Source organism: Macaca fascicularis, chromosome 2 (assembly GCF_037993035.2).
Source record: "Macaca fascicularis isolate 582-1 chromosome 2, T2T-MFA8v1.1".
Taxonomy (NCBI): domain Eukaryota; kingdom Metazoa; phylum Chordata; class Mammalia; order Primates; family Cercopithecidae; genus Macaca; species Macaca fascicularis.
Genome location: NC_088376.1, coordinates 170,978,867 through 171,005,961, shown reverse-complemented (window position 1 = coordinate 171,005,961; position 27,095 = coordinate 170,978,867). Strand labels below are relative to the sequence as shown.

Genomic DNA, 27,095 nt, shown 5'->3' with positions numbered 1-27,095 from the left:
GGACTTGGCTACTGAATCCACTGGACAGAAGAGCGAATTAGGCTGATATTTCTTATAATCTATATTTATTTTGCCTGGATGGCTGTGACCTATATACAAGGTGAGTTGTACTTTTTACTTTATGGTCATTTCTAGGGCATAGAATTGCTCTTCACAAAATACATGAAAACCTTTGCCTAAGTCTGTGATCTCAGTTACGGGATGGAGGAGGGCTGGCATGATCTGTGAGATCCATCAGAGGGAGTTTGTGAAAGCACATGTATGCACTACCACTATAGGCCCTCACTGGTATGAAAGTGAGTACACTATGTTCCTTAGCAGTGCTGAGGCACGGAAAAGGTTGAAAATCAAACCTAACTTACTCGGATATTGCTTGTTAAGATGCCTTTAGAACCCGAATGAAGTGTGAATATCCACTTCATTCTTGCAAAGGTGTGAAGTAAGGCAAGCCCCAAGAATGGTTTTGTTAGCAGAGTAAAATGGCCTTCATAAACCAAGACAGCAGCATTTCACGTGCCACGTTATTGGAGAGAATTTGTAGGGACTCATGCCCTCTTTCACAGTGCCTTGAAAACAGCACAGTGAAGCACCACAAGCAACCATTTCTCAATTGTGTTCTACTTGATTAGCTTGAGTGACTGACCCGGTTGCTGATGTTCGCAGTAGTACTACTTGCCATCTGACAACACACAGGAACAAACTGTTGCGTATTCCAGAGTCACTGACCTATTTGAAGGGAATGAGATGCTTTGGTGTGTTGGTGATATCACTCTGATGATGTCACTTTGTTTTTTTTGGTTTATATGATAATCATTTAGGAAATTATTTGCTTCTAAAAAGGATTTAAAAAGAAGAGCAAGTACTATTACAGAAAAGCAACATCAAAAATCTTATATTGGTCAGCAAATACGTTTTAATTTTTTAATGTTATTTAAATTGGACTCTTCAAACAACCTAAAGCAATTGAGTCAATAATAATTTTAAATTATATTGAAGAAATCTATTTTTGAAATAATAGTGCATTTAAAAAGCTACCCTCATGTAAATAAATTCTGAAGGAATTACAAAAACAAATCTAGGTAGAGTTTGGTTCCTCATTCACAAATGCTTGACTTCCATCAGAATCATTTAATCTAAACTTGGTTGTACCTCTAGGGAGAAACACCTCTTCCTAACTTATTCTGAATCCTTAGAGTGGAGTGAAACTGGCAGGATGAAGAAAGTCTTCAGGTAGGGTTGGAACTCTCATCTGCATTCTAGGTCAGCTGTCTGGAGATTAAGAAATTTGCAGTTAACCAGAACAGGAACAGGTTGCAAATAAGAATCTAAGTAGTTCAGGTACTATGGAAAGTGTCAGCAAGTGTGAGTGATCAGGAATATAGGACAGGACAGGAAGAAAAATCAATATCAAAAGAAAACTTTGAATCAAGGGTTAGTGCTAGGTGCTAAGGGTTGCGGGAGGGTGGGTATTAGCTACAAAGACATGGGTAACGTAATGGAGCATTTACTGAGATCCTTTCATTTTTCAGGCACAGGAATAAATGCTTTACCTTAATCTTCCTGCCTCTGCTAGGTAGGAATTATTTTATAAGAAAACAAACAGACATTAAACGACTTGCCCAAGAACACACAGATAGTGAGAGTCTAAATTTGATCCCACTTCTGTCTGCCTTCAGAATTTATATTCCTTCCACTGTAACATAGGACAAGGGTTAGGCATATGGAATTACAGAAATGCATTCAAATCTAATTACAGAATACATAAACCTTGCTTAACAGTACTCAAAATTAGGCATTAGAAGACGTGGTTTAGGGTGTGCATGAGACAGGAACAGTTGCTTTTTGATTCTCTGGGGGAGTGAAGGAGGCTTTAGGTATCTGTGCCTGGAGAAACCAGGCTTGGAGATATCTACTATCCATCTGATGTGAGAAAAAAAATCTCACATTTAGGCTGAACTCCTGCAATCAAATGAGGGAACTATGAGAAAAGTTTTCTGGACCCTGGATAAGGATGGGGGTGGGGAGATTCAGAAGTTTGAGAGGTCTCAGTGCTTCCAGTCAGGTCTGCATGTTTTTGTGACTACAGATCCTATCAAGATCTCCCTGCAAATTCCCACACCCTTCAGTGGTTCTAGTTCTTAATCAGTCTCCAGTCCCATTTAGGCCTAGGAGTGTTAACAGTGTTAACAGCTTCGTGCTATTGCTAGTCCCTGGGTACCTCACCATTCCTTGTTGATTCCCTTAACCCTTGCTCCTTGGTTAAAATTCCTGTTCAAAACTCCCAGCTGAGAATGCAGCCTGATTCTTGCAGGATCTGCCTGTTGGAGCAGAAGTCAGTGCAGGTCAGCAGATGAGTCACTGCAGACTCCCCTTAGCAGGCGGATGGATCCAAAGTTCAGGGGATCTGGTAGCAGGCACCAGACAACTGCAGACAGGATAGCTAGGCTGTGTCTCAACATCAGGCACTGAATATGCCAGACTTTTGGACTCAAGTCAACATATTTGGAGTGGAGCTGATTTATATGCTTCTTGTTAATGATCTGGTCTTAATGTGTGTGTGTGTGTGTGTGTGTGTGTGTGTGTGTGTGTGTGTGTGTGTGTTGCGTGGAGGGTGAAAATAAGGAACAAGACTATTCGGAACAGAAGCTTGAGAGGTGAAGCCCTTGGCCCAATCCACGCTGTGCTTAACAAACATAATTCCATGCTAACTAAACCGGAAGTTCTGAACTATAGATAGGGCGTCAAGGAGATTGTGTGTGCGCAGGAATTTTGTGTGTGTGTGTGTGTAAGGCCCCTCCCCTCAAAGATAAATAGTAATGGTCAACATTTATGAGTGCTTGCTGTGTCAATCACTGTTCTGAGTGCCTTGCTTACAGCAACCCTTGTAATCCTGGTAAAAACTATATTAGGAGGGTACAAATATTACACCACCTTTCCAGGCGAGGACATTGGCACAGAGAGATGAAGCCCGAGGTCTCACAGTGAGGAACGCCCTGGGTGGAGAATAACCCAGGTACACTGGTTTTAGAGTCCACTGTCCCCAGCACCACACAATACTGTCTCTGTGCCTGACTCTGGACTTGACGAGGAAGTGTGTTGGTGTATATTATTCACCTTCATATACTCAGAACCTAGCACCATGCTGGCACGAGGCATGGTTATTTCTTGATTGAATGAATGCACTTTTGCTAGACCGCGAGGACTGTGGCAAACCCCAACAACCAACAGTTCGTGGGCTTAGATCGCAAACTTTCCTCCGTTGGACGGTGCGGCCCGGCCCATCTTTTCCTTACCACAGCCCGACACCCAGGCAGCCCCTAAACGCAGATGGTCCGCATCTGCAGGCGCGGGGAAAGGCACAGCAGGCAGCGCCCTGAACAAACCAGAAAAACAGCCCTCGGCTCTAGAGCCCACTGCGAGCACGGCTTTAGGTGCTCTACCCGCTCCGGGGAGTGGCCGCCACTCACCGCTCGCCCCTCCTGTCGGCTCCGGTCGCTCCCGCCGCCCGAAGTCCGCTGCGCCCCGCCCAGTGGGTGGAGTGTGAGGCGGTGAGGTCACTCGACCCTCCTTGCGCTGTGGCCTCCCTCGGAGCGGCTCAGACCTTCTCCGCCCGCCCATGGACCTGGCCCAACCCTCACCACCCGTAGACGAGCTGGAGCTCTCGGTGCTCGTGCGGCAGCCAAACGAGCACACGCCTCTCAATGGTGCGGTCAAGGTCTTCCCTTCTTTGGACGAGGAGGCCCCCCCGGCCGAGGTAAGGTCCCCTTGGCGCTGGCCCTAACCTGCCAGCGGCGGGACAGTAGTAGGACCCGGGCCTGGCACCCGCGAGTTTCGGGTTTCCAGCCAGGCGGGGCGTCGCCGGCGCCGAGCGAGGGTGGGGCGCGCTCGAGTGCTCTGAATGGAGCCGAGTAACCGCGACACCTTTCGGCCGGAGCAGTCCCCTCCCCAGCCCCTGGGGTCGTCCAACCCCTCCGACCCCCGAGGCGCTTTAGGAATCCTAGGGGTGAGGTGTGGCCGCTCCTGTCTTCAGATACTCCGGAGATAGAGGTAGTTTTTTAAAGTTATGTAACTTTTAATTCAGTTTTTCTTTTTTCCAGTAGGGAGAATGAGAATGACAGATGGAGTATCCTCCTTCTCTAAGAATCTCTTAAGCTTTCCCCTTACCTTCACTGCCTTGCCGCGTCTCTCCCTTGCCTCCACCCACCTCGCCGCAGCTCCCAGCCCTCTTCCATGCCTACCATCCGCCAAGCACTTTCTGCCTTCTCCCAGCCTGGCCATTCGATTCTGCAGGAAGAGAGATAGGGGAGAGCACAGAGGAGAGAAAGCGGTCCGAAGGAGAAGGACTAGGGCTGGCGTGGGGATGGTGCGGGCGGGTCGGGGGGGCAGGTGGAGGTGAACTTGCCCTGCTCAATTGAAAGAAAATAAGTTCAAAGTTCTTGTCTCGAAGGATGAGACTTCGCCCACCTTGCTTTTACCTCCTCTCAATCCCTGGCAATTTTTAGGCCAAGCTCTTTTCTGCTTCAACCCTAGCAATGATGGAAACATTATTCGCTCTCATCAAAGACTTGTAAAACATCAGAGCTTTGACTTCCCAGCCATCCACCTTCTGATTAACTCTTAAGATTGGCTTGAGGTTTTCTGGGTACACAGAACTCCCCATATTGAGCCCCGACCTCATCTTTCTAGGCCCCACTCCTCCACCTCCAACTTTTTGGCTGCCCAGCTGTTGATTTTAGGGATAAGCAGGAAATTCAAAAGTTGAAAGCATTGCTTTTGCTCTACATTGATTCCTGGAACTATTGCAAAGTTTGCTTTTATAGGTACTCTGGAGAGTAATTTGGAAACTTCTTTCTGAATAAAATATGAATGCCACAGAAGAATGAAGGTTGAACAAAGATAGTCTGGTCACCAGTGCAAGTGGCCACAACTGTGAACTTGCTGTATGGGTCCTCCAGGACGGTGTCTGGGAATGGGAGTTGGAAATACTTGCCTCAGATTAGACAGACCCGGACACCCTAAAAACTCCCTAGCTTGGGACTGAATCCAGAGATCTGGTGACAGTTTCACCACTAAACAATGTGTCCCAGGGGCAAGGCTGTCCCGTAGTGGTAATGTGTGCCTACTCGGACTTCTGTGAGGCCCGGGAATGCCTTGTTGAAAACAGGTGATGGGTAGAACACGCCAAATCCATGCAGGGTTATCAGTATTCTGTAATTGTTTAGCACCTACCCTGTAGCAATGGTTGTTTCATGTTCCCATGACGTCCTTGTTAGTAAGGTATGTACAGATAGCCTAGACTTCTTTGTAAGTTAACTTTGTAGGTCACCCAATAGGAGAGCTGTCCTCAGTAACAGGATGGAGTGAAGGTGAAGGGCTACAGGAGCACTTGGAGTGTGTTCAAGGAATGCTTGGACTTTGTTAAAGGGAAATCTTTAACAAAGAAAAAAAAAGCATCACCTAATGTGATAATCATTCTTTTTTTTTTCTATAAAATAAGGTGAAGTGTATTTCAGTTAGAAAAGTCAATAAATATAGGCTTATTAAAAAGATTCAGACAAGATTCAGACACTTAAGAATTTTGTGTGTTGGTCTCTTTGAACTGTATATTAAGATTTCTAATTTTGCAATGTAGCTGAAGTTCATGTATTTTCATTCACCCTGTTTAGTGACTGTCTTGTGACAAATACTTTTGATGCATAAATGCATTTAATTATCACAGCTAACTTAAGAGGAAGGCATCAGTATTCTGGTTTGTCAGATTAAAGATGCTGAGTGAAGAAATTGAGGGAGGCTCAGAGGAGTTACCAAAATGCTCACGTTCCCTCAGTGGTGCCTCTGAAGCTTGAATGTATGTTTTTTAGATCTCAAAACTATGCTGTTTCTGTTGATTTATTCTATCTATCTATCTATCTATCTATCTATCTATCTATCAATCATCTATCATCTATCAGCATTTAATTTAAATATATGTCATATATAATTTATACTCATTTATTTATAGTTGCCTACATTATTAATTATTACTAATTTCTGTAAGTTAGGTAATTTATAATTAGGTAATTTAAGTGAGCTAGGAGTTGAGTGTCACATCTGGAATGATGGAGTTGCAGGTGGATGGGTGAGGAATCGGGAACAGTTCTGGAATGATTGGGAAGAAGACATCTCTCTTCTTCCTTGGAAGAGCTGTGATGGGAGAGTGAACAAAAGCAGTAGAAAGAACTTCTTTCCCTTTCTTGATGTGTGCTTGGCACTTGAGACAAAGGAATAGAAGCCGCTGAACTCTACTTTGCCTGCTGTCACTGTAAACATGGCAGTATGCTTGGATCAAAAGTGAAAAAGAAATTATGGGTAATAGAGTGAGGCTGGTTTTCTTTTATGGTTCATTACAGGGGCTCTGGCTCAGTTTTCAAATAGAAATCCCAGAGGCATTTTAAGAGATGGCAACATCATTTGAAGAATAATAAACCAGTAAATTGATAGTTTTGAGGCAAGTAAGATTTATTTCAGGCTGGACGCATTGGCTCATGCCTGTAATCCCAGCACTTTGGGAGGCCAAGGTGGGCGGATCATCTGAAGTTGGGAGTTCGAGACCAGCCTGACCAACATGGAGAAACCCTGTCTCTACTAAAAAATATACAAAATTAGCCAGGCATGGTGGCGCATGCCTGTAATTCTAGCTACTCAGGAAGACTGAGGCAGGAGACTCGCTTGAACCTAGGAGGCGGAGGTTGCAGTGAGCCAAGATCACGCCACTGCACTCCAGCCTGGGCAACAAGAGTGAAACACCGTCTCAAAAAAAAAAAAAAAAAAAAAAAAAAGATTTATTTCAATGGGCTATCTAAAAATTAGCTCCATTGCCATGTGTTGTTCAGTTTAGGACAAGAATCAACTGGCTCTTTTGTGCTTGGATCAAACAAGTGGATTAAATCCCACAATGAATATTATAAAGAGTTTCCTACCTGTAAGAAAATTTTCCCTGATCTATATAATATCTGCTTCTGATTGAGTCAAAAAGAAGAAAAGCTTTTTGGATCTAAGAGATAGGTATCCTGCCACTGTTGCAGGATCCTGTGTCATGTATTTAGACCTTTATCTAAAGACGGACGTGAATATATCTGAAAGCCCCGAAAATTCTTGAGCCATAGAATACGATCACAGAATATAAGATGCAGTTTGCAAATGTAAATTATTAAGCCGTGTAAAACAATAATAGAATGTAAGATGCAGCTGCAAATATCTCCGAAAGGCACCTTAGAGAAGAATCTACCTGGGGCCTCTCCTCATGACCTAGAATTTGGGCAAGAGAGATGAAGCCAGTGAAGAAGGCAGTGTGTCTTCATGATCCAGTTTAGAGGCAAGACTCAGATGGCACAAGTAGCACAAACCTATTGTATCAGAGGCTGTTCACCCTCAGGGCACATTGGAATCTCCCGGGGGTACCTCTAAAAGACACTAATTCCTCAGCTGGTTCTAATGTGCAGACTGCTGAGAAGCACTGTACAAGCTATTGTTTGGCTGGGAGTGTCTGACAGTTCCGTGTGCTTTTTTTTTTTTTTTTTTCATTTGAGACAGAGTCTCACTCCTGCCGCCCAGGCTACAGTGCAGTGGCACGCTCATAGCTCACTGCAGTCTTGACCTCTTGGGCTCAAGCGATCCTCCCACCTCAGACTCCTCAGTATCTGGGACCACAGGTGTAAACCGTCATGCCTATTTCTTTATTTTTATTTTTTGTCATGACAGACCATTTTATAATGACATAAAGTCTGTGGATATTAATCATGTAAGGGATAGCACTCAGCGGTCTTGCTCTTCGAGCTGAGGACAGGTCAGTGAGGGCACTAGGCTGCAGGAAGAGGCATTGCCTATAGATGATGGCTGTATAATTTTGAGCTGATTTCTTCCAGGAAGTCATAGAGTAATTAGTGTTTTTTTTTTTCAACCCACCAGAGTCGTAATTTATGATCTCTAAGGGACAGCATAAGTAAAGGCATGAGAGGCCAAGGAGATGCATTGACATCTCTTTGAAACTAGAGATTTCATTTTGTGCTAATCTTTATGGGTTCCAGCTGCCTTTTGTGTGAGGGCTGAAAATAGCACCAGGCCTTTGGCCTCAGGAGCTCTGTAAATGGGGAGATGTTTCTGTCCCCTAAGAAATTAAAGATTCCTTGTACTGGGATGCCTTTTTCCCATGTGGCTTTCCCTGGCTTTGAAGCAGTTATGCAGGTTTTGAGTGGGGATGAGAGGTGACCCTATCCCTGGGATTCCAGAAATGCACTTAACTCAAGAGGGATCTCCTCTGGCATGATATCCCCAGGGCCTTTAAGTGCTCCCCTCGCACCCACAGGCTGGGCCTCACAGTCAGTGTCAAGTGCGCTTGGGAAATCCAACATTTGTCCCCTCATTTAGATTTTCTCAGGGTCCGTTCTTAAAATTTCTGGAGGCCCCTACAACTAAACAGCACACAATTGTTAAATGTATATTACTTGTAGAAGGCACAGGTATGGAATATAAGAACAGGGGAGTGTAAGAGCACCCCTCCTCTGTGTGGTTTCAGTTTACCTAGCAAGATAAGACCAGTCTCTGTTTGTTTTTGAACCTGAAACCAGACAGGGCAGTCAGCCGCAGCAGCAGATGGGCTATGTGGACAGCTCAGGTATTGGAAGCTGTCACTGAGGGCAGGTGGGGAGGGAGGCTTCCACTAAAGTGGAGATTTGACCTAGCTCCCTAAGGGTGGGAGGGCTCAGACCAGAGGCCTGCCATGGCCTGCTCCCACCTCCCTTACAATCTGGTCCACTAGGCGCAGGTGGGGCCTAGGTATGTGTCAGCACTTTGGGAGGCCAAGGCAGGTGGATCACGAGGTCAGGAGATCGAGACCATCCTGGCTAACACGGTGAAACCCTGTCTCTACTAAATATACAAAAAATTAGCTGGGCGTGGTGGGAGGCGCCTGTAGTCCCAGCTACTCGGGAGGCTGAGACAGGAGAATGGCATGAACCCGGGAGATGGAGCTTTCAGTGAGCCGAGATCACGCCACTGCACTCCAGCCTGGGCCACAGAGCGAGACCCCGTCTCAAAAAAAAAAAAAAAAAAAAGAATGGGAGAGAAAGCAGGCCAGGTGGCCAGGTGTCAGTCAGGAGCGAGTCTCCTTGAGTGCCGGCTGCTGCTTTGTGGGATGGCCAACGCTGAGGAACGACGGAGGCGCGGTTGCACGCTTCAGCTGAGCTCCCAATACTTGTTTAGCAGATGCTTTGTGTCCATTATCTCTAGTTTTTGCAACAGTCCTGTGAGCTACATTTAGTATTTATATATTTTAAAGTTGAGGACTTTGGGGCCTATGAGTTTCAGTAGCTTGCTTAAAACCAGCTTGCCTTTAAGTGGTATACCTTGGTTTGGAATCCAAGTGTGTTAGATACAGAAACATTTTTTTCCCATTGTATTCTGTTGTTTCCCATGGTCTCCATGTAGGAATTACCTAATGGTGGAGTGGGAAGTAGGAGAAGAGTCGTGAGACCACATAGGGTAAGGTGGGGGCCCCTCCATGACACCCTCGTAAATCAGACCTCCACACAGTGATGTGGACAAAAGGGAAAGTTGGAGAGCTTTGTGCAGACACACAGCAGGGATTGGTTCTGGCTCATCTCTCTGAATTGCGTCTTTGAAATGGGCTAGTGCACACCCTGAAGGGCTGTTAGGGTTAAGTGAAACGACGCTGGTGCTCAATAAACCATAGCAGTTGTACTTGTTTTCATTGGCCCCTCCTCTGTCCCACTCCAGCTTTGCAGCTTATTTCCTGTTGTCTCTTCCATCTGTCCTTTCATTGCCCTTCCCAACCCTTTTTTACATAGAACCTAGGCCATGGCTTTTTCTTGGTGTTTCCACTCTAAACTACACATCATTTTCCCTTAATTTTCAACTCGGCTCTGGTGTTTCAAAACCTTCAAGTTACCAGTGCACACCCAATTAAGTCCAATCTATTCTGGGACAGCCATCAACACCCTCTGAGTGTGCTCCCAGCCTTTCACTCTCTCTCGTCTTAACTTTCATTATTTGCCTCTGAAACCCACATTCCAATCGGCAGACTAGTCTGCTGGCCGGTTGCATTACGAATCCACACTGTGGATGCTCTTTCCTGGGTTTGGAAAGCCTTCAAAAATCCATCTTTCAAATTCCCGCCTATCCTCCCCACCTCAGAGCCCCTAGAGGATTTTCCTGCTAACTTCTTGGCAAGGTTCTGTTCTGCCTCTGATCTATCTTTTTGTAAACTTGATTCAGTAGAGTGTTGCCCTGAGATCAGGGTCTTCCTGCCTTCATTTCTGTGTCACCGGCTCATCCTAGGTATTCAGAAATGCCTGTTGCAACAAAATGACTGCCTCGCAATCTCCCTCTGCCTTTCTAGGCTAACAAGGAAAGCCACTGGAGCTCCTGTAATAAGAATGTGGTTGGAAGGTGCAAACTGTGGATGATCATCACCTCCGTTTTCCTAGGTCTTATTGTAGTGATCATCATAGGCATGTGTCTTTCTGGAGGTAAGAGGATTTAGATGTGAATAAGTTGACACATTTTAAGAACTTACTTAAGGCTCGTGACTTACACTGAAATGGAAGATGTACTCATAGCCACTTCATTATTTATAATGTGAATTTAAGACTGGCTTGGAATATATTGTATGGGTGGGAGATATCCCTGATTCTTGTGTTTTTTTTTTTTTTTCTATGTTGTTGCTGTATTTTGTTGTTTTATAAGCTCCAGAAGGAGTAGAGAAATCAGTGTTTTACTTTAAACTCTGCTCATTGGATCTTGAAGAGGTTTCTTAATATTTTAACTTACTAATCACTGATTTATATTTTATTATATCCTGATATCTGTTAATGTGAATTCTTTTCATTTTCATTTGTTTGCTAAAAACAATTATACTTCATCTGGTGTGTCTGATATATTACTATGATGATAAAATAATAAATAATGCATTTGAAAGCGTTTTCTAAAACTCTTATTGTCTTACTGTATTTATTTATTTATTTTTTGAGAGAAAGTCTCACTCTCACCCAGGCTAGAGTACAGTGATACAACCTTGGCTTGCTGCAACCTCTGCCTCCCAAATTCAAGGAACTCTCGTGCCTCAGTCTCTGAAATAGCTGGAATTACAGGCATGCGCCACCACACCCAACCAGTTTTTGTATTTTTAGTAAATACGGGCTTTCGCCATGTTGTCCAGGTTGGTCTTGAACTCCTGACCTCAAGTGATCTGTCCGCCTTGGCCTCCCAAATTGCTGGGATTAGAGGCATGAGCTACCATGCCTGGCCCAATTTTAACTTATTTTAGAAATGACTGTTTATTTTATTAGTGTCGTATGTGTGTATAAAACAAAAAACTTATAGAACACTAACTATATATGACTACATCTATTCCATATATTATTTCATTTTGTTGCTTATTTTGATTGAAACATGATACATGTTCAGTTACCCATAAAACCCATTCATAATATTAATATTTGGTAATATTTTCTTCTAGTCTTTTGTTTACTTGCATTTCTAAAATAATTTGAGATTAGATTTCTTCATAGTCTTGTGGACTACCTTTAGGATTTTGATATTATGTTTAGATCATTTTGCCAAGTCATTAAAAATTCTTTGTGAACATTATTATTTTTATGATTTGCATGATATAGTCTTCCACATTATTTAGAGCCCTTTAGGTAGTTACCAATTTTTTAATGATTATTGTATTTGTTAAAGTTTTTACAGTGTATAAATATAGCATCCTCCGGTGGACAATAATTTCAGTTTCAAAACGGGAAAGAAGAAAATTGTTTTTATTTATATGTGGGGGTGATGGTAGAGAGGGGCGCGTCTGAGGCTGGGATACTCCCAAGCGTGATCCAGCCTTCACGTGGGTATGGGTTGAGTCCAGCTCCCCGTTGCAAACCCAGTCATAGAATGAGAGCAAGAAGAGGTAACTCCCCAGTCTCTCCAGAGGGAGTTCTCAGGAATTTTCTTCAGAAACTACGTTTTCCATTTACCTCTTGTTTCCCCTTCTCCCAACCCCTTTATTTCCTGTCTTAGAGTTTTGTAGTTCCTGAAGGAATAGGAAAACTCTGATGACATCAGTCAACCTCTAGCACATGAGTTTCCTGGCCAGACACCATGTCTACTTTTTTACTTAGGGCATTGTTCAGGTGTGGTAGATGACTCTTTGAGGCTATAAGCTGGTGTTAAGGTAGGAAAAAGCTAATAAAGTGTGCTGTACCTCCTCCGTCATGCTGAGGACAATAGTTTTGGTGTGAGCATTGCCATACTTGCTATTCATATCAATTCCAACATATGGGTGTTGAAAATGAGGTTTAGTAGCACGATCTTGTCCTGACATAACTAGTTGGTGCTATCCTGGGAGTTGATATTTGGATCCTGTTGGCATCTGGAGCCTATCATAAAGGATGATTCAAGAGATCTAGATGGTTTAATATTCAAGAAACTAAAGCACAAGACCCAGGATCTGTCTTCCATTCTCAAAAAGTCGTCTAACCTCTTCACCTCACAAAGAGCAGTCTACAAGAGGAAGGTATTTCACTGCCTTCCACAGTTTTTTCTGGAGATGTAAAAGGTTATGGGATAATATTCAGGGAAGAATTTTTTTGACACTTGTAGTGCAAACTTTATTTTTAATTTAATTGTAAATTTGTGTTCTAACATGTCAATGCTGTAAGAGAGATTTTTTTCAAACTACTTTTTAAATCAAGGAAATATTTTTATTTTACTTGGCATCTCAGCTCTTAGCTATTTGAGCCTGTGGGGAGAGTCATGTTAGACATGGGGGTGGGGGAGATGCAGTAGGTAAAAATGGGTGGGGCAGGGGCTCCCTTCTGTGACAGTCCCAGCCTCACCTAGAGCAGCTCTGTAGGCATTTTTTTGGGGGATGATCTGCAATAATCAGCCACTTCCTAATTGCCAAGCCTGTTAATATGAATCAGATATTTGTGGAACTTTCAAGTACTGCGTGGGAAACATTGTCTGGGGACAAAAACACTGTTGGGAGACTCAAGGGCTGTGACTGTGGCTGTCTGGATTTACTGAGTGACTAAAGTTCCTCAGGAACTACATTTGCCATTCGTTGCCTGCTTACCCTTCTCTAGACCCCTTAATCTCCTGCCTCAAGGCTCTATAGTCTTCAGACTGAAGCTTGGAGGCAGAAGGGTTAACTGTTGTTCTTCAGTAGGCAGGACTTTGCAAAACTACCCAGAAAGGCTGGGGAAGCTGAGAGGCTAAAGAAAAACTGACAAATCCAGTTACTCAGACAGAAACATTTAACAGGGTTTTAGGAACAGAAGCCATGCCTTGGGCAGCAGCGAGAGGAGATGGTACATTCCTGCACCATTACCCCAAAGGCCCAGGGCTTAAATACCATGGAAAAAGGGTATGCCTGCTTCAGAAGGGATGTGTTTTACAATTGCATAAGGGCAGGATTTATGGCATGTAGATAATGTCAAGGTTATTTTGACCTGAGGGTGAGATTTATGGTAAGTATGTGCTCTTATACATGGAATGGTAGATGAAATAGAAATCTTAGAGGCATTTCCAGAGCTAGAAGTTAACACAGTGAAATCAGAAGTTAACACAGTGAAATAATAACTAAGATGGAATTTCTTTAGCCTTCAAAACTGTGCAGCTGGAGTGTACATAAAATGGGACAGTGAAAGCATCTCAGAACAGAAAGTTGGGGAGGGGACAATAGGGTACCTAGGCAGGGTATCCAGTGGGGAGTTGTATTTTGTCACTCAAATTAAGAGTTGTCAGCATGTAGTGATAATAAAAGCAGACCAACTTGTAGTAGATTTTACTATTGCTGCTCATTCTCTACAGACTGTGCAGCCTTTATTGCCTGTACATGGGATGGGCTTGTCCACTACTCTGCCCTGGTATGCTGTTGAAGAATGACAAATTCAGGATCATGGCTTAGCTTAGGGCACTGAGTAGGGGCTTTGTATGGACTAGGGAAAAGAGGCTACCCTTCCTCCAGACTCACAATCAACATGGAAATTTTTTTAATGTCCATTTTTATGGGCAGAACCCAGGGAATTCTGTTATTTGAGACTGTTTAGGGAAAAGGTATTAACGGATTCTTTCCTTCTCCATAAGGAATTATAAATTTCCTGATTTGAAAGGTGCAGAAACAAAAGCCTTCATCTTTTTCTCAAAGTCATTTTCTTTCTGGATAATTTGGAGAACCAGTTGAGTGTTCTCAAGGGTTCTCCTTTCTTCACTAATTCACACTAGTCATGGAGAGGTGAGACCCTGGATAACACTTTACTTAATGAAGTTTTGGTTGGGGCAAAATATTTTAAATATTTCAAAAACAAAACTGTGACAAGTAGGTGGACGCTTAGAAACATGATTTAAATTGATAACATCCTGGAGACCCTTATGTGATATCCCCCAACATTATACCACAGATTCTTGCCTGACCCTAATCTCTTAATTTACACACATTTTATGAGTAGGAATGCTGTGGTACTGAGATATAAGCAACAACTTCCTAAGTGACATTGTGTTGAGTGGATTTGTTTGCCTTTCAGTTGTGAATAAGAGCTACATTTTATGATGTCACGTGGTTCTGGCAGACTGACAATTTTCACAGGGTAATGCTCCCTGGTATAGGGTGACTCACTGGAAGATCCTAGGCAGATGGCATTAACAAGCTATAAGCTGCCAAGGTCCTTTGGGGCAGGAATGTGAGAGCAGCACTAGACCCAGTACCTTGAAATTTCTTTCAATTTTCACCTGTTTATCTTTTCTTCAAATTGCTGATGTTTCTCTACTTTACCAAGATAGACACCCTTAACTGTGGTCTCCATATAGTATCTTTCAGCTTCCTCTAACCCAGAGATCTTCAGATATCTCCTCCTTTCTCTAAGCATCCTCAGGTTCTTCTTAATTTATGCCTTGTGTTCCTTTATTGGAATGCTAATCATGTGGAAGTTATTTATATCCCACTGCTCAAGGTCATCACCAAAGTCCAATTGCAAAAATTCAAAAAGTTGCAACCTCAGGTATAAATGAGTTAACTCTTCAAATGCACAAGCATCCTCTCGCCTTCAAAGCAGTCTTCCATCAGGATTCTTGCTACTTCATTTAGATATGTGTTTTTTTCTCTCTCTTTTTTCACTTCCAGAAACAAAGGTCTGCATTTGAATCTTGCAGATTTCCAAACCTCTTGTATATATTGTTCCCAATTTTTCTTCCCAAGATTACTAGCAATTGTCTGATCGTGGAAGCCAACATTTCTCTGTCTCCTGCCTTACTGTCAGCTTTTAGCTCTGTCAACTTCATTATACTCTTCTGAGTCTATAGAACTCCTGGACTTTAGGTTGATTTTGCTATTTTTACTCTTGGCCTCTGCATTGTGGGTTCATGAGGCTTCTCTTCAGCTTTCTGACTTTTCATATTCTTCATTCTTTTCCTTGGCGAGCTCATTCACTCCCAGGACAGCAGCCATGCCTCCAAGAAGGTGACTCCTAGATCTATGTCTGTACAATTTTCCTGAGTTTTAAAGGTACTCTTGGCTAGAGATCTTTATCTAAAATTAACTGTCATCATCTCAATTATTATACATGTGAAACTACTGTTTGTTTGTATGCTATTTTAGTCTGCCTGAGCTACTATAACAGAATAGCATAAACTAGGTAGCTTATACATAACAGAAATTTATTGCTCACAGTTCTGGAGGCTGGAACTCCAAGATCAAAGTGTCAGCACATTTGCTGTCTGGTGAGGGCACACTTTTTATTTCATAGATTGTGCCTTCTAGCTATATATTCTATGGTATAAGGGGAAAGGCAGCTTTCTGGGGCCTCTTTTATAAGGGCAGTAATACCATTCATAAGTGCTCTCCCCTCATGATCTAATCACCTCCCAAAGACCCCACTGTCTAAGACCATCTGATATTGTTTGGATTTGTGTCCCTGCCCAAATCTCATGTTGAATGGGAAGAGGGGCCTGGTGGAAGGTGATTGGATCATGGGGGTGGATTTCCCCTTTGCTAGTCTCATGATAGTGTGTGAATTCTCATGAGATCTGATGGTTTAAAAGTGTGTGGCTCTTCCTTCTTTGCTCTTTCTCTGTCTCTCCTGCTCCCCCATGATAAGACATGCTTGTTTCCCCTGAGCCTTCTGCTATAATTGTAAGTTTCCTGAGGGCTCCCATCCTTGCTTCCTGTTAAGCCTGAAGAACTGTAAGACAATTAAACCTCTTTTCTTCATAAATTACGCAGTCTCAGGTAGTTCTTTGTAACAGTGTGAGAATGGACTAATACACGATCACGTTGGTGATTAGATTTCAACATATGCATTTTTCAGGGAGACACAAACATTCAGACCACAGCATATCCTTTATCACAATTTGCTCATCTTTTCCCCGTTCATTCACCCTTTATATAAGACCAAGTTTATTTAAGTTCTGCTACTATCCAGTTGTGTAACTTTAGGCAAACTTGTCAACCCTCTGGGCCTGTTTTCCCATTTATAAATGTGAAGATTTCGGAATCTGAGGCTATAAATATACCTTGACCCTAATACATGCTAATTCATTGACCTGAACAAATTACGCATTTTCTCTAAGACTCAGTGTCTTCATTTAAAAATGAAAACAATATTTAACTCATTGGGTTGTTGTGAGGATTATGTGAGGAAAATATATTCATAAAGTGCATAGCAGAGTGTTTGCACATCATACTTAATACAGTAGCTATTATTATTCTTGTTCCTGGGCTTGATATCTTGGAAACCTTTTTGATTTCTTCTTTCCCATGTCTAGATAATGGCCAAATCTTACCAGTTATTCCTTGGTAGTGTCTTGATAGTAACTTTCCCACTTACTACAGGGCACCATGCAGGATACTTTATGCATGTTGGTTTTCATCTTTACTATCATTTACATTGTAGGTGTTGATATTTCTGTTGGGGAAGCAGCTTCAGAAATTTAAATGACTTGCTCAAGGTCACCTGGCTAACAAATAGCCAGCAGGAGTTCAGACTAAGTCTGGCTACCTTTAAAGTCAGCTCTGTTTCCACTATCCTGGGCTTTCTCATTAATTTTTTCTTTTTGTTCCCACTGCTGTCAGTCAAATCAGTCTTTTCCAAACTTGTGCCTGTTGGCCTCTCTGCCTCATTTCTCCTGGTTTCATTTTATCCCATCCATGACCACCCGATTAACCTCCGTTGAACACCGGCCTCTACTTTCTTCGTGGGAGATGTTTAACAACACTCCATTACCCCTTGAAGGCATCTGGCATTTAAGGGCTCTCTCTCAAGCTTAATTTCTTATGTTCTAGCCAAATAACTGTTTGCATGTTCCTTCAACATACAACACACTTTTTTGTGATTTTTTAAAAATATGTTTTTTCTACACGAATAAGTACAGCCCAGATTATCTCATTAGTGACATAAAAACTCTCCTGACTGGGTAAACCTGTCGTTGTTACTATTGTTATTGTTTTGACACACACAACTATTTAGATAGGTCTTGTTACAGATTCATGATTTGGATGATACACATTAAATATGTGTCATTAGAGCTATTATGGGAGGCCTGTTTTCACACTTGGTATCGCTTCTCAGTGTCCTTGAGTTTAGCAGTTATTTGAATCTTGTATCTATCCTCTTGGCATCCCCTGTTGTTTTCAGAGGCATTGACATCTGTTATGGAAATCTACACGGTGGGTATAGAACTCAAAGATACCCATTGAAATATTATTTATAGAAGTAGAAAGCTGAAAATGATAAAAGTCATATTTAAGAAAATAGGCGAGCCTATTATGAAGCCGTTAAAATAATCTTTGCAAGGAATTTTAAGCACATGGGAAATGGCTTTTGATATGTTTACAACAAAACAATCAGGATAAGTAAGCAATAATAGCAGCAAACAACAAAAATCAGGATATAAATTATCTATTTGTTAAGACCTCAAATATGTAATATCAAGTATAGGAGGAAAAAACCCTCTCGATTGCAAGATTATTAGTATTTTTTTCTTTGCTTTGTTACAATTTCCTGTACTTTGCAAGTTTTTTGCTATGAAGGCATAACTTTTTTAAAAAAATCATACAACATAATATCATGACTTATAGCAAGTAAGGACGCAGGGATAATTCCCTATGTTCGTATGTTTGGGGGTCCCAAGATCATTCCTAGATTCAACAATTTGCTAGGAGGATACACAGGACTCAGCTTGCAGTCCTACTGATGACTGATGTATTACAGCAAAAGGATACATTACATCAAATGATTAATTACAGCAAAATCCAGAGAAAACCAGGAGCAAGCTTTCAAGTGTCCTGTCTCAGTGGAGTTGCACCAGACTTGTTTAATTCCTCCAGCAATAGACTATGACAACACATGTGAGATCTCATCTACTAGGGAAGCTTATTAGAGATTCAGTGCCTGAGGTTTTCACTGGGGGTTGGTCATATGCGTAGCCTTTGCTTACCATGCACCAAAAATCCAGACTCCCAAAAGGAAAGGAGATGTTAGCCACGTTGTACAAACCGTTGAGGCACAGTGAGCCCCTCTCATCAGGGGAAAATCCAGGTTCTCTGACGCCAGCCAGGACCAATTTCGAGGAGGCCTTTCTTATGCTAGCAATCCCAGGCCTGCTATATTAACTCTTTTCTGCACATTCCTTGCTCCAAATGCTTCACATTTCCAGATGTCCTCACAGAATAAGTAACAGGAATACCAGGAATCTTCCTCCTTTTTGCCTGTCCTTCCATCACAAACACTGAATTTATTCCACTATGGTCTTAAAGTCTATGGCAATATAAGCACCTGCTTCCTCCCACCTATGCCTTTCTCAGGGCCAGAGAGGTGGTCTCCTGTGTGGGGCCAGCTGGTGAGGCTGGCGTGGAGCCAGGGGAGCATAATTAGCACACTAGTGCCAGCTTCTGGTGCCTGGATCCTCACTTTGGGATTTTCCTTTAGTTCCAACTACTTAAAAATCAATTAGATAGCAGTCATTAAACACAAGCAGCAACACATAACTAATTGTCCCAGGAACGTAATTCGTGCACACCCTGGGGCTCTGAGTATAGTTTAGCTTCCCTTCTGCAAGCAGAGCATGTCAACATACCTGTCCTGTGAGACATAGTCTAGAGCGATGACTTCATGCTCATCCTCTGTCTTCCTGGGGAGACTTCAAGACATGGACTTGCATGCTCATTTTCTAGTCCCACCTCTGTTGTTTGGGTCGATGATGTCACTTCTTCATGGTGGTCTTTGCCAGCACAGAACTGGGAGGTGAGTCAATGCAGTTGCTTGTTCCCACTTCCTGTCCTCCATCACTCATTGTTCATCCCCACCCACTACCGTCTCCCAGTACCTGCCTTGACACCTGTGTACCTAGCTAAGCTGCAGGTTCAGTCTAATAAGGAAGTTCATATTCTTCCTACTCCCTCTGGCCCTTTCCCCAGTCTGTATTCATTGGAATCTGAGACCCCTTTGCCATAAAACAAACAAACTTTTTATTTTGATGGAGGCAAATCCCTGTATTTTACTCAATTTTACTGAGTGGAGAAAGCATTTCTGCTTATACTTGCTTGCTGTGTTCAGCCTTTACCCTTGATGCTCATAGTTATGTTCAAGTATGGCAGTCAATGGAATAAATAAGTTGATTATTATATACAGGTGTTTTTTGTGTTTTTCATTTCCACCTCCCCTACTCTCTTTAGTAACTTATGTTGATGAAGATGAAAATGAAATACTTGAATTATCATCAAATAAAACATTCTTGGTCATGCTAAAGATTCCAGAGGAGTGTGTTGCTGAAGAGGAATTGCCTCACCTGCTCACCGAAAAGGTAATTCCATCTTATGTACTTGCCTGAGGAGTTATTGACATTAGAGTATGAGTTCTGCTAGAATAATTGGCATAGAGCTATAGAGTAAGTAACTTCAATTTGGGATTCTTTGTCTGGATTTTAGCAGAAAATGATGCTTATAAATATATTTTATGACCAAATACCACATGTTCTTACTTACAAGTGGGAGCTAAATGATGAGAACACGTGGGCACGAAGAGAGGAACAGACATTGGGGCCTACTTAACGGTGGAGGGTGGAAAGAGGTAGAAGAACAGAAGAAAAAAAAATAACTATTGGGTACTAGGTTTAGTACCTGGGTGACAAAATAAACTGTACAACAAACCACCATGACACGAGTTTACCTATATAGCAAACCTGCACGTGTATTCTCCTGAGCCTAGAATAAAACTTTGTTAAAATATAAGTACATGTCTTTACTGTAGTGCAAAGCCAGAGGGAAGAGTCCTGGCCTCCAGCTACATAAATGCTGGGGGACACTGTTCTTTTTACTCCCTCAGGTCCTATATTGAATTCAACCTGTAGTATTCATTGAGGGTCTGCGATGTGCTAGACAGCATGCCAAGTGCCAGGGCCACATTGTCTGTGCCTTCAGTGGTCTCACAGTCCAAGTACAGGAAGTGACTAAAAAGATAGTTTTATAACAGTGTGATATGTTCTAGTGTGTTTTACAATGGCAAAGGAGGGGCATCTGAGCTACCTGAGGTGGAGATGAAGGCACGAAAGGCCTCTTAAGTGAAGTGATGCTCAGGATTAGTTTTGAAATGAGATAGGAATGTTCTAAATAAAAAAGCCTGAGACACTGAAGGATCTGCATAGTATGTACTGTGGCCTTCCCGTGCTTTGTGGTGACGGCTTGCAGAGATGAGGCTAAAAAGGAAGGCAGGGGTCAGGTCACGAAGGCTTTCCCACTCTTCGGTAAGGCACCAAAATATTTTAATCAGCAGATTGACACAGTTAGATTTTTCCTTTTAGCCTTTTTTGATGGAGAACGCCAGGAGGAAGAGATCAGTTAGAAGGTGTTACAATAGTCCAGGTGGGAAACGAGGGAGGCTTGAACTAGGGCAGTGTCAGGAAAATAAGGAAGATTTGCATGAGATTTAAGAGGTATTCTCACTCAACAAGAGTCCGTGACTGATTGGGTGGTGGTGAGGAGAGCGTGACTCCAGGCTCTGGTTGAGTGATTGGGCAGATGGATGACGGTGTCAGTCATGGCGTGAGAAACCCAGGAGAATGAACCCTCTGTGGAAGACGGAAGCTCTGCAGCCAGAGTAGGAGGGTTGGGTGGAGCATCCCAATCATCCTGTCAAAGACAGGGTGGTTCACAGCCAGACCCAGAAATTTTGATAAGAAAATCTGGGCAAGAACAGCCTGGCCTCCATTAGATTCTTCTCTGCCATTGCTAGGTTGAATGGTGTGAGTGCTATTTAACTTCCATTCGATTTGATTCCTACAAAAGCTCCTGAAGAGGCGATTCCATTGAGGTCACATTCAAGTCAGTTTCTGGGTACCCATGCATGAGATGTAATTGCTTCTTTTATCACAGGAGTTTGTATCCTGTGATGATTACTCCAGGTTTCTCTTCCTCCTTCTCTTCATTTATGTCTTTAAATTTTTTTAGGTTGTTTAAATTTATTCATTTTATTTTTATTTTTTACTTCCATAGGTTTTGGGGGACCAGGTGGTATTTGGTTACGTGAATAAGTTCCATAGTGGTGATTTCTGAGATTTTGGTGCACCTATTACCTGAGCAATGTACACTGTACCCAATTTGTAGTCTTTTATCCCTCACCCCCGCCACCCTTTCCTTCGAGTCCCGGAAGTCTCTTCATTTATGTCTTATCTTCAGCTCCCTTTTCTCCTTTCCTTCCACCTGCTTCCTGGGGCAAGCTGTTGAGTGAGAAGCTTCTTGCTACTTTCCTCTTGGCTGCTTTTTTAATGGAGAGGTTTTGCATTTGCTGAGCAGAAATAAGAGGAGTCAGCATCCACATGTGTCACCTGTTGCAGAGTGGACTGTCTATTTCAAAGGTGAATGAAGGGGTGGCCTGCCCCTCCACACCTGTGGGCGCTTCTCGTTAGGTGGATTGAGAGACTTGAGAAAAGAAGTGAGACACAGAAACAAAGTATAGAGAAAGAAAAGGTGGGCCCAGGGGACCGCGCTCAGCACACAGAAGACCCATGCCGGCACAGGTCTCTGAGTTCCCTCAGTATTTATTGATCATTATCTTTACCATCTTAGAAAAGGGGAAGTGGCAGGACAATAGGATCATAGTAGGGAGAAGGTCAGCAGTAAGACATATAAATAAAGATCTCTGTGACATGAATAAGTTTAAGGAAAAGTGCTGTGCCTTGATATGCATATGTAAACATCTCCATAAACCTTTTTAGTGCACAAAGAGCAGCATTGCTGCTAGCAAGTCCCACCTTCAGCCCTAAGGCAGTTTTCTCCTATCTCAGTAAATAGAACACACAATCAGGTTTTACACCAAGCCGTTCCATTGCCCAGGGATGGGCAGGAGACAGATGTCTTTCTCTATCTCAACTGCCAAGAGGCCTTCTTTCCTCTTTTACTAATTCCTCAGCACAGACCCTTCACGGGTGTCAGGCTGGGGGACGATCAGGTCTTTCTTTCCCTTCCCACGACGCCATATTTCAGACTATCACATGGGGAGAAACCTTGGACAACACCTCGCTTTCCTAGGCAGAGGTCCCTGTGACCTTTGGCAGTGTACGTGTCCCCCGGTACTTGAGATTAAGAGAATGGTGATGACTTTTCACAAGCATACTGCCTTCAGGCACTTGTTTAACAAAGCACACCCTGCACAGCCCTAAATCCATTAAACCTTGAGTCACCACAGCACCTGTCTCTTGCAAGGACAGGGTTGGGGGTAGGGTTACAGATTAACAGCATCTCAAATACAGAACAAAATGGAGTCTCTTATGTCTACTTCTTTCTATGTAGACACAGTAACAGTCTGATTTCTCTATCTTCTCCCTACATAAATGAATGTTCATTTTTCATCTTACAACCGTATCTCTTGCACGGAGTCAGACACGAGGAAATTCTCCGGGTATTTTGGGCTCATCAGTAGGTAGTGGCAAAGGAACAGGGACTGACATTGATGCCTGCAGTGGGTCCACAGATTTCTTTGAGCCAGTTTCTTCTCTGATAAGTAGAAATCAGTGCACTTTCTCTGTTTAACTCAGGTGCAAATGAGATTACATAAAAATAACTTGAGAAACATTTTAAAAGAATTATATCGGGCCGGGCGCGGTGGCTCATGCCTGTAATCCCAGCACTTTGGGAGGCTAAGGCGGGTAGATTACGAGATCAGGAGATTGAGACCATCCTGGCTAACACAGTGAAACCCCGGTTCTACTAAAACTACAAAAAATTAGCCAGGCGTGGTGGCGGGCACCTGTAGTCCCAGCTACTTGGGAGGCTGAGGCAGGAGAATGGCATGAACCCAGGAGGCGGAGCTTGCAGTGAGCCCAGATGGCGCCATTGGCCTGGGCAACAGAGACTCGGTCTCAAAAAAAAAAAAGAATTATCTTATTTACACATGATCAAAGTAAGGCATAGTGAAGTGACAGATTCCTGCCCTTCATTCCCCAACCAAATATGCTCAGGAACAAAAATTAGCACCTAAATGTATTCCTGTCTTCTTGTCAGGTCAATAACTCCTTTCTTCCATTAGGTCAACTTCCAGAAGTTTATGGATATAAAAGGTAAATGGAAGTGAGTATTTGTGGAGGAAAAACTATTTTTTTCTCCATACCCACATTCAATGCAGAACACTTCTGTGGCCACATGTGTGTTTTTTTTTCCCACACCAACCAATTATCTGCCACCAGCTGTGTATCCTACAATCCAGTTCAATTCTGACGTGATCTGCCTGGAGTAAGTGCAGACCCCACAGTTTAAGGGTTCAGCCCCACAAAACTTCCCTCACTTAACATGCCAGTTACAAGTCTAGGTTGTCACTTGTGCTTCTGACCAACCAGCTGCAAATCCGAGGTTTCCAAAACCCCTGCCTTGGGTTTGATCATTTGCTAGAATGACTCACAGAGCTCAGGGAAGCATTACATTTATGGGTACACTGTAGAGAATAGAGCATATCAAAAGCCAGATGAAAAGGTACATAGGATGGACATGTGGGACGGAACGTGGGTGTCCATGTCCTTTCAAGTGTGCCACCCTCCCTGTAAATGTGGTCAGCCACCTGGGAGCTCTCCAAACGCTGTCTTTTAGGGATTTTTATGGAGATTTCATCACATAGGCATGATGGATTATTATGCATTATTATGCTGGAGAGAACTTGCTCTCCAGCCTCTCTCCCCTCTGGAGGATGGGGGTGGAGGTGGGGCCAAAAGCTTCAGATTTCTTCCTCTTCTTCTTTTTTTTTTTCTCGAGACCGTTTTCACTATATTGCGTGGGCTGATATCAAGCTCCTGGCTTCAAGTGATTCTCCCTGCTAGTCTCCCGAGTAGCTGGGATTACAGGCGTGCACCATCCCACTCCACCACACTGGCTGAAAGTTCCAAGCTTCTAGCTGTGGCTTGGTGTTTCTGATGATCAGCTCCCATCCAGCAGCCCACCAAGAGTTGCCTCATCAGAAATAAAGACACTCCTATAACCCAGGAAACTGCAAGAGATTTAGGAGCAGGTCTGTGTCAGGAGCTGGGGTAAAGATCAAATGTTAGAGTAAAAGATGTACCCGGCACCCCTGTCACTCAGGAAGTAACAAGGGTTTTAGGAATTCTGTGCCAGGAACTGGGGCAGAGACTAAACGTATATGTATTTTTATTATATCACAGTATTGGAACTTTATGCCCTTTCCCTTGGCTTTTCTAAACACAGGTCCTGCCAGGCGTCATTGCCACAGTTTTTTCCTCTCAGGGTTGGGGCTGTTACTCTGCTTAAGCCAGCGTGTTAGTTACATGCGAACCAGCACACCCTGTGCATGGGTTAGGAGCTAATGATGGCACCTCTCTTATTCTGGAAGCTGGTCTCTAATTAGCCACCGCATCAGACTCAGCTAATCAACTCGCTGAGCTCCTTGCTCAGTTTGCACCAAGCCCCGTAGACATTGTGTGGGAGACACCAGACTAAGGGTTGAGGAACCTCCCTATTTCACTTCTTTGGACCCAAAGTGGACAGTGTGACTAACAGCTCCCCAAATATAAATATGTCCTAAGTACAGCAGAGGAGCATGATCAAAAAGAATCTAAGTGAACACAAAAAGTGATCTAGTCTACCACTCCATATGTTACCTTAAAATTTTAACTTAAAAATTTTGCTGAAAGCCCTTGTGTGCAAAACACTGTGCTGGGCCCTAGAGATTAATAAAGGAAGGAAGGGAAGGAGGAAGCAGAGAAGACTGGAAGGAAGGATAGATATCACCCCTGCCATAGGAAGCTCAGTCCAAAAGGAAGAGAGAGACGTGAGTGCTTGACATTGGTGCTTGAAAAGATCCTCCTCTACGGCATCCTCATTCTCCTCCCCATCACAGCATTCCTGTGAAAGCTGCTTTCCTACTTCCTGAGTTTTTTAAATGGCTGTCAGCCTATCGGCAATATCCTGTGCTTTGGGACTTAAGAGCTGTACAACGACCCAGTCATTTTCTTCTTCAGGAGACAGTTTCCTTCATTGTATATATATCCATTTCATCTTCACTGGGTAGTGTGGTCAGATGGGAAGAAGCTGGTTTTTACTGTTCATAACACGTAGGATTGAATGTTGGCTTCTCCATTTACTAGCAGAGTGACCTGGGACAGGTTTTCTTCATCTCATGGAATGGAGTACTGTTTTATTTTCCAGTAAAAAGGGGAGACATGTTTTAATGCCTGTTATGCCAGGTTTTTATAAAGATCACGACAATAATGACAAGATTAGAAGAGCAGAAATAGCAGGCACTCTCATCTTTTGTTCTCTCTTTGAGAGATGGGTTGTACATGTTGAATTAAATGGGAGTGTATTGTGGAAGTGCAGCGTCCTTGACATTCCATTCAGAGTTGAGGGGAAGCAAGGTGAGCTCTCCCTAGGGCACTGCTGTTTTTGTATGTTTGACTGCTTGTTATTGAATAAAGTAATAGGTCATTAAGCCATAATGGCGGTAGCTGGGGATGGCACATGTTCCTGAGTACTACTAGTTTAGGATTCAGACCTCTGAAACACAACTACTCAATGCCTGGAAAAAGATGTGTGTAACATAATATCACCAACTAGTATCCAGAATATAAAACTAACCATTTCAGCTAGATGAGAAAAAGATAGATAAGCCAAGGGAAAGAAAGGAAATGAGTGAGAAATTCAGAGATGAGAAGTCCCAGAGTTAATAAACATATGAAAAGATGTTCAACCTCACTAGTAAGTGAGGCGGTACAGATTAAAATAACGTGCAGCACTATTTTATACTCCTCAGAGTGGAAAAAATTTAAGTTTGGTAACACTAAGTGCTGGTAAGGATGTGGCAAATGGATATGTATACATTGCTGGGAGGGATGGGACAGGGAGAGCAATTTTGTGAAGTTGGAGATGAACCTACCCTTGAACCCAACACTTCCTTTTCTTGGCATATGCCCATTGGAAACTCCTGCGTGCCCAAGAAGAGATGCACAGAGAAATTAAGGATGCTTGCTTCAGCATAGGTTGTAATAGGGGGAAACTGGTAATAGTGCATGTGATCATCAGTAGGGGAATGGATAAGCTGGTATACTTATTTAAACGAATCTATGCAGGAGTTAGGTAAATGCCTTTTATTGAGACTTATTTTATGAATAAATCTTAAATGTAATTTTGGTGAAAAAAAGCAAGGTTTAGAAGACTTTGTAGAATATGGTGCCTTTTGTTTGAATAAAAACACAAATTATATTTTGTTATGATTACATAAATAAGTAGCAATTTGTTAAAATATGCAAGGAAAGGATGCATGCCAGCTTCAGAATGATGGTTAGTACTAAGGAAGAGAGAGAGGAGGAGCTGAATGGTATGTAGGGGTCATTTTAGCTTTATTTTGTTTCTTAAATTAAAGGGCCAAACCCAATATAGCAAACTGTGAAGACACGAAAGCTAGGTAGTGGAAACACAGGTGTCATTATTTTTTATGATGCTTGCAATATTTCATGCATAAAATAAAGCCTCCGTATTTTTGCAATTCCCCTGTTTGTCTCTTTGTCCAGGGGATGTGCTAGACCCGTGGCTTAGCATGGCTGTTTGTCTTTATGCT

General features: G+C 42.8%; 1 protein-coding gene across 1 annotated transcript in view; it reads left to right on the top strand.

Annotated features, from left to right (window-relative positions):
- Positions 1-3,597: 3,597 nt before the first annotated feature.
- The window catches only part of C2H3orf52 (chromosome 2 C3orf52 homolog), a 32,627-nt gene continuing 9,129 nt past the window's right edge, over positions 3,598-27,095 (top strand). Inside the window, exons 1-3 of the mRNA XM_005548179.4 lie at positions 3,598-3,754; positions 10,397-10,526; positions 19,718-19,845. Coding sequence (XP_005548236.2) covers positions 3,617-3,754; positions 10,397-10,526; positions 19,718-19,845 — 396 coding nt within the window. The 5' untranslated portion in view covers positions 3,598-3,616. The remainder of the gene's footprint in view (positions 3,755-10,396; positions 10,527-19,717; positions 19,846-27,095) is intronic.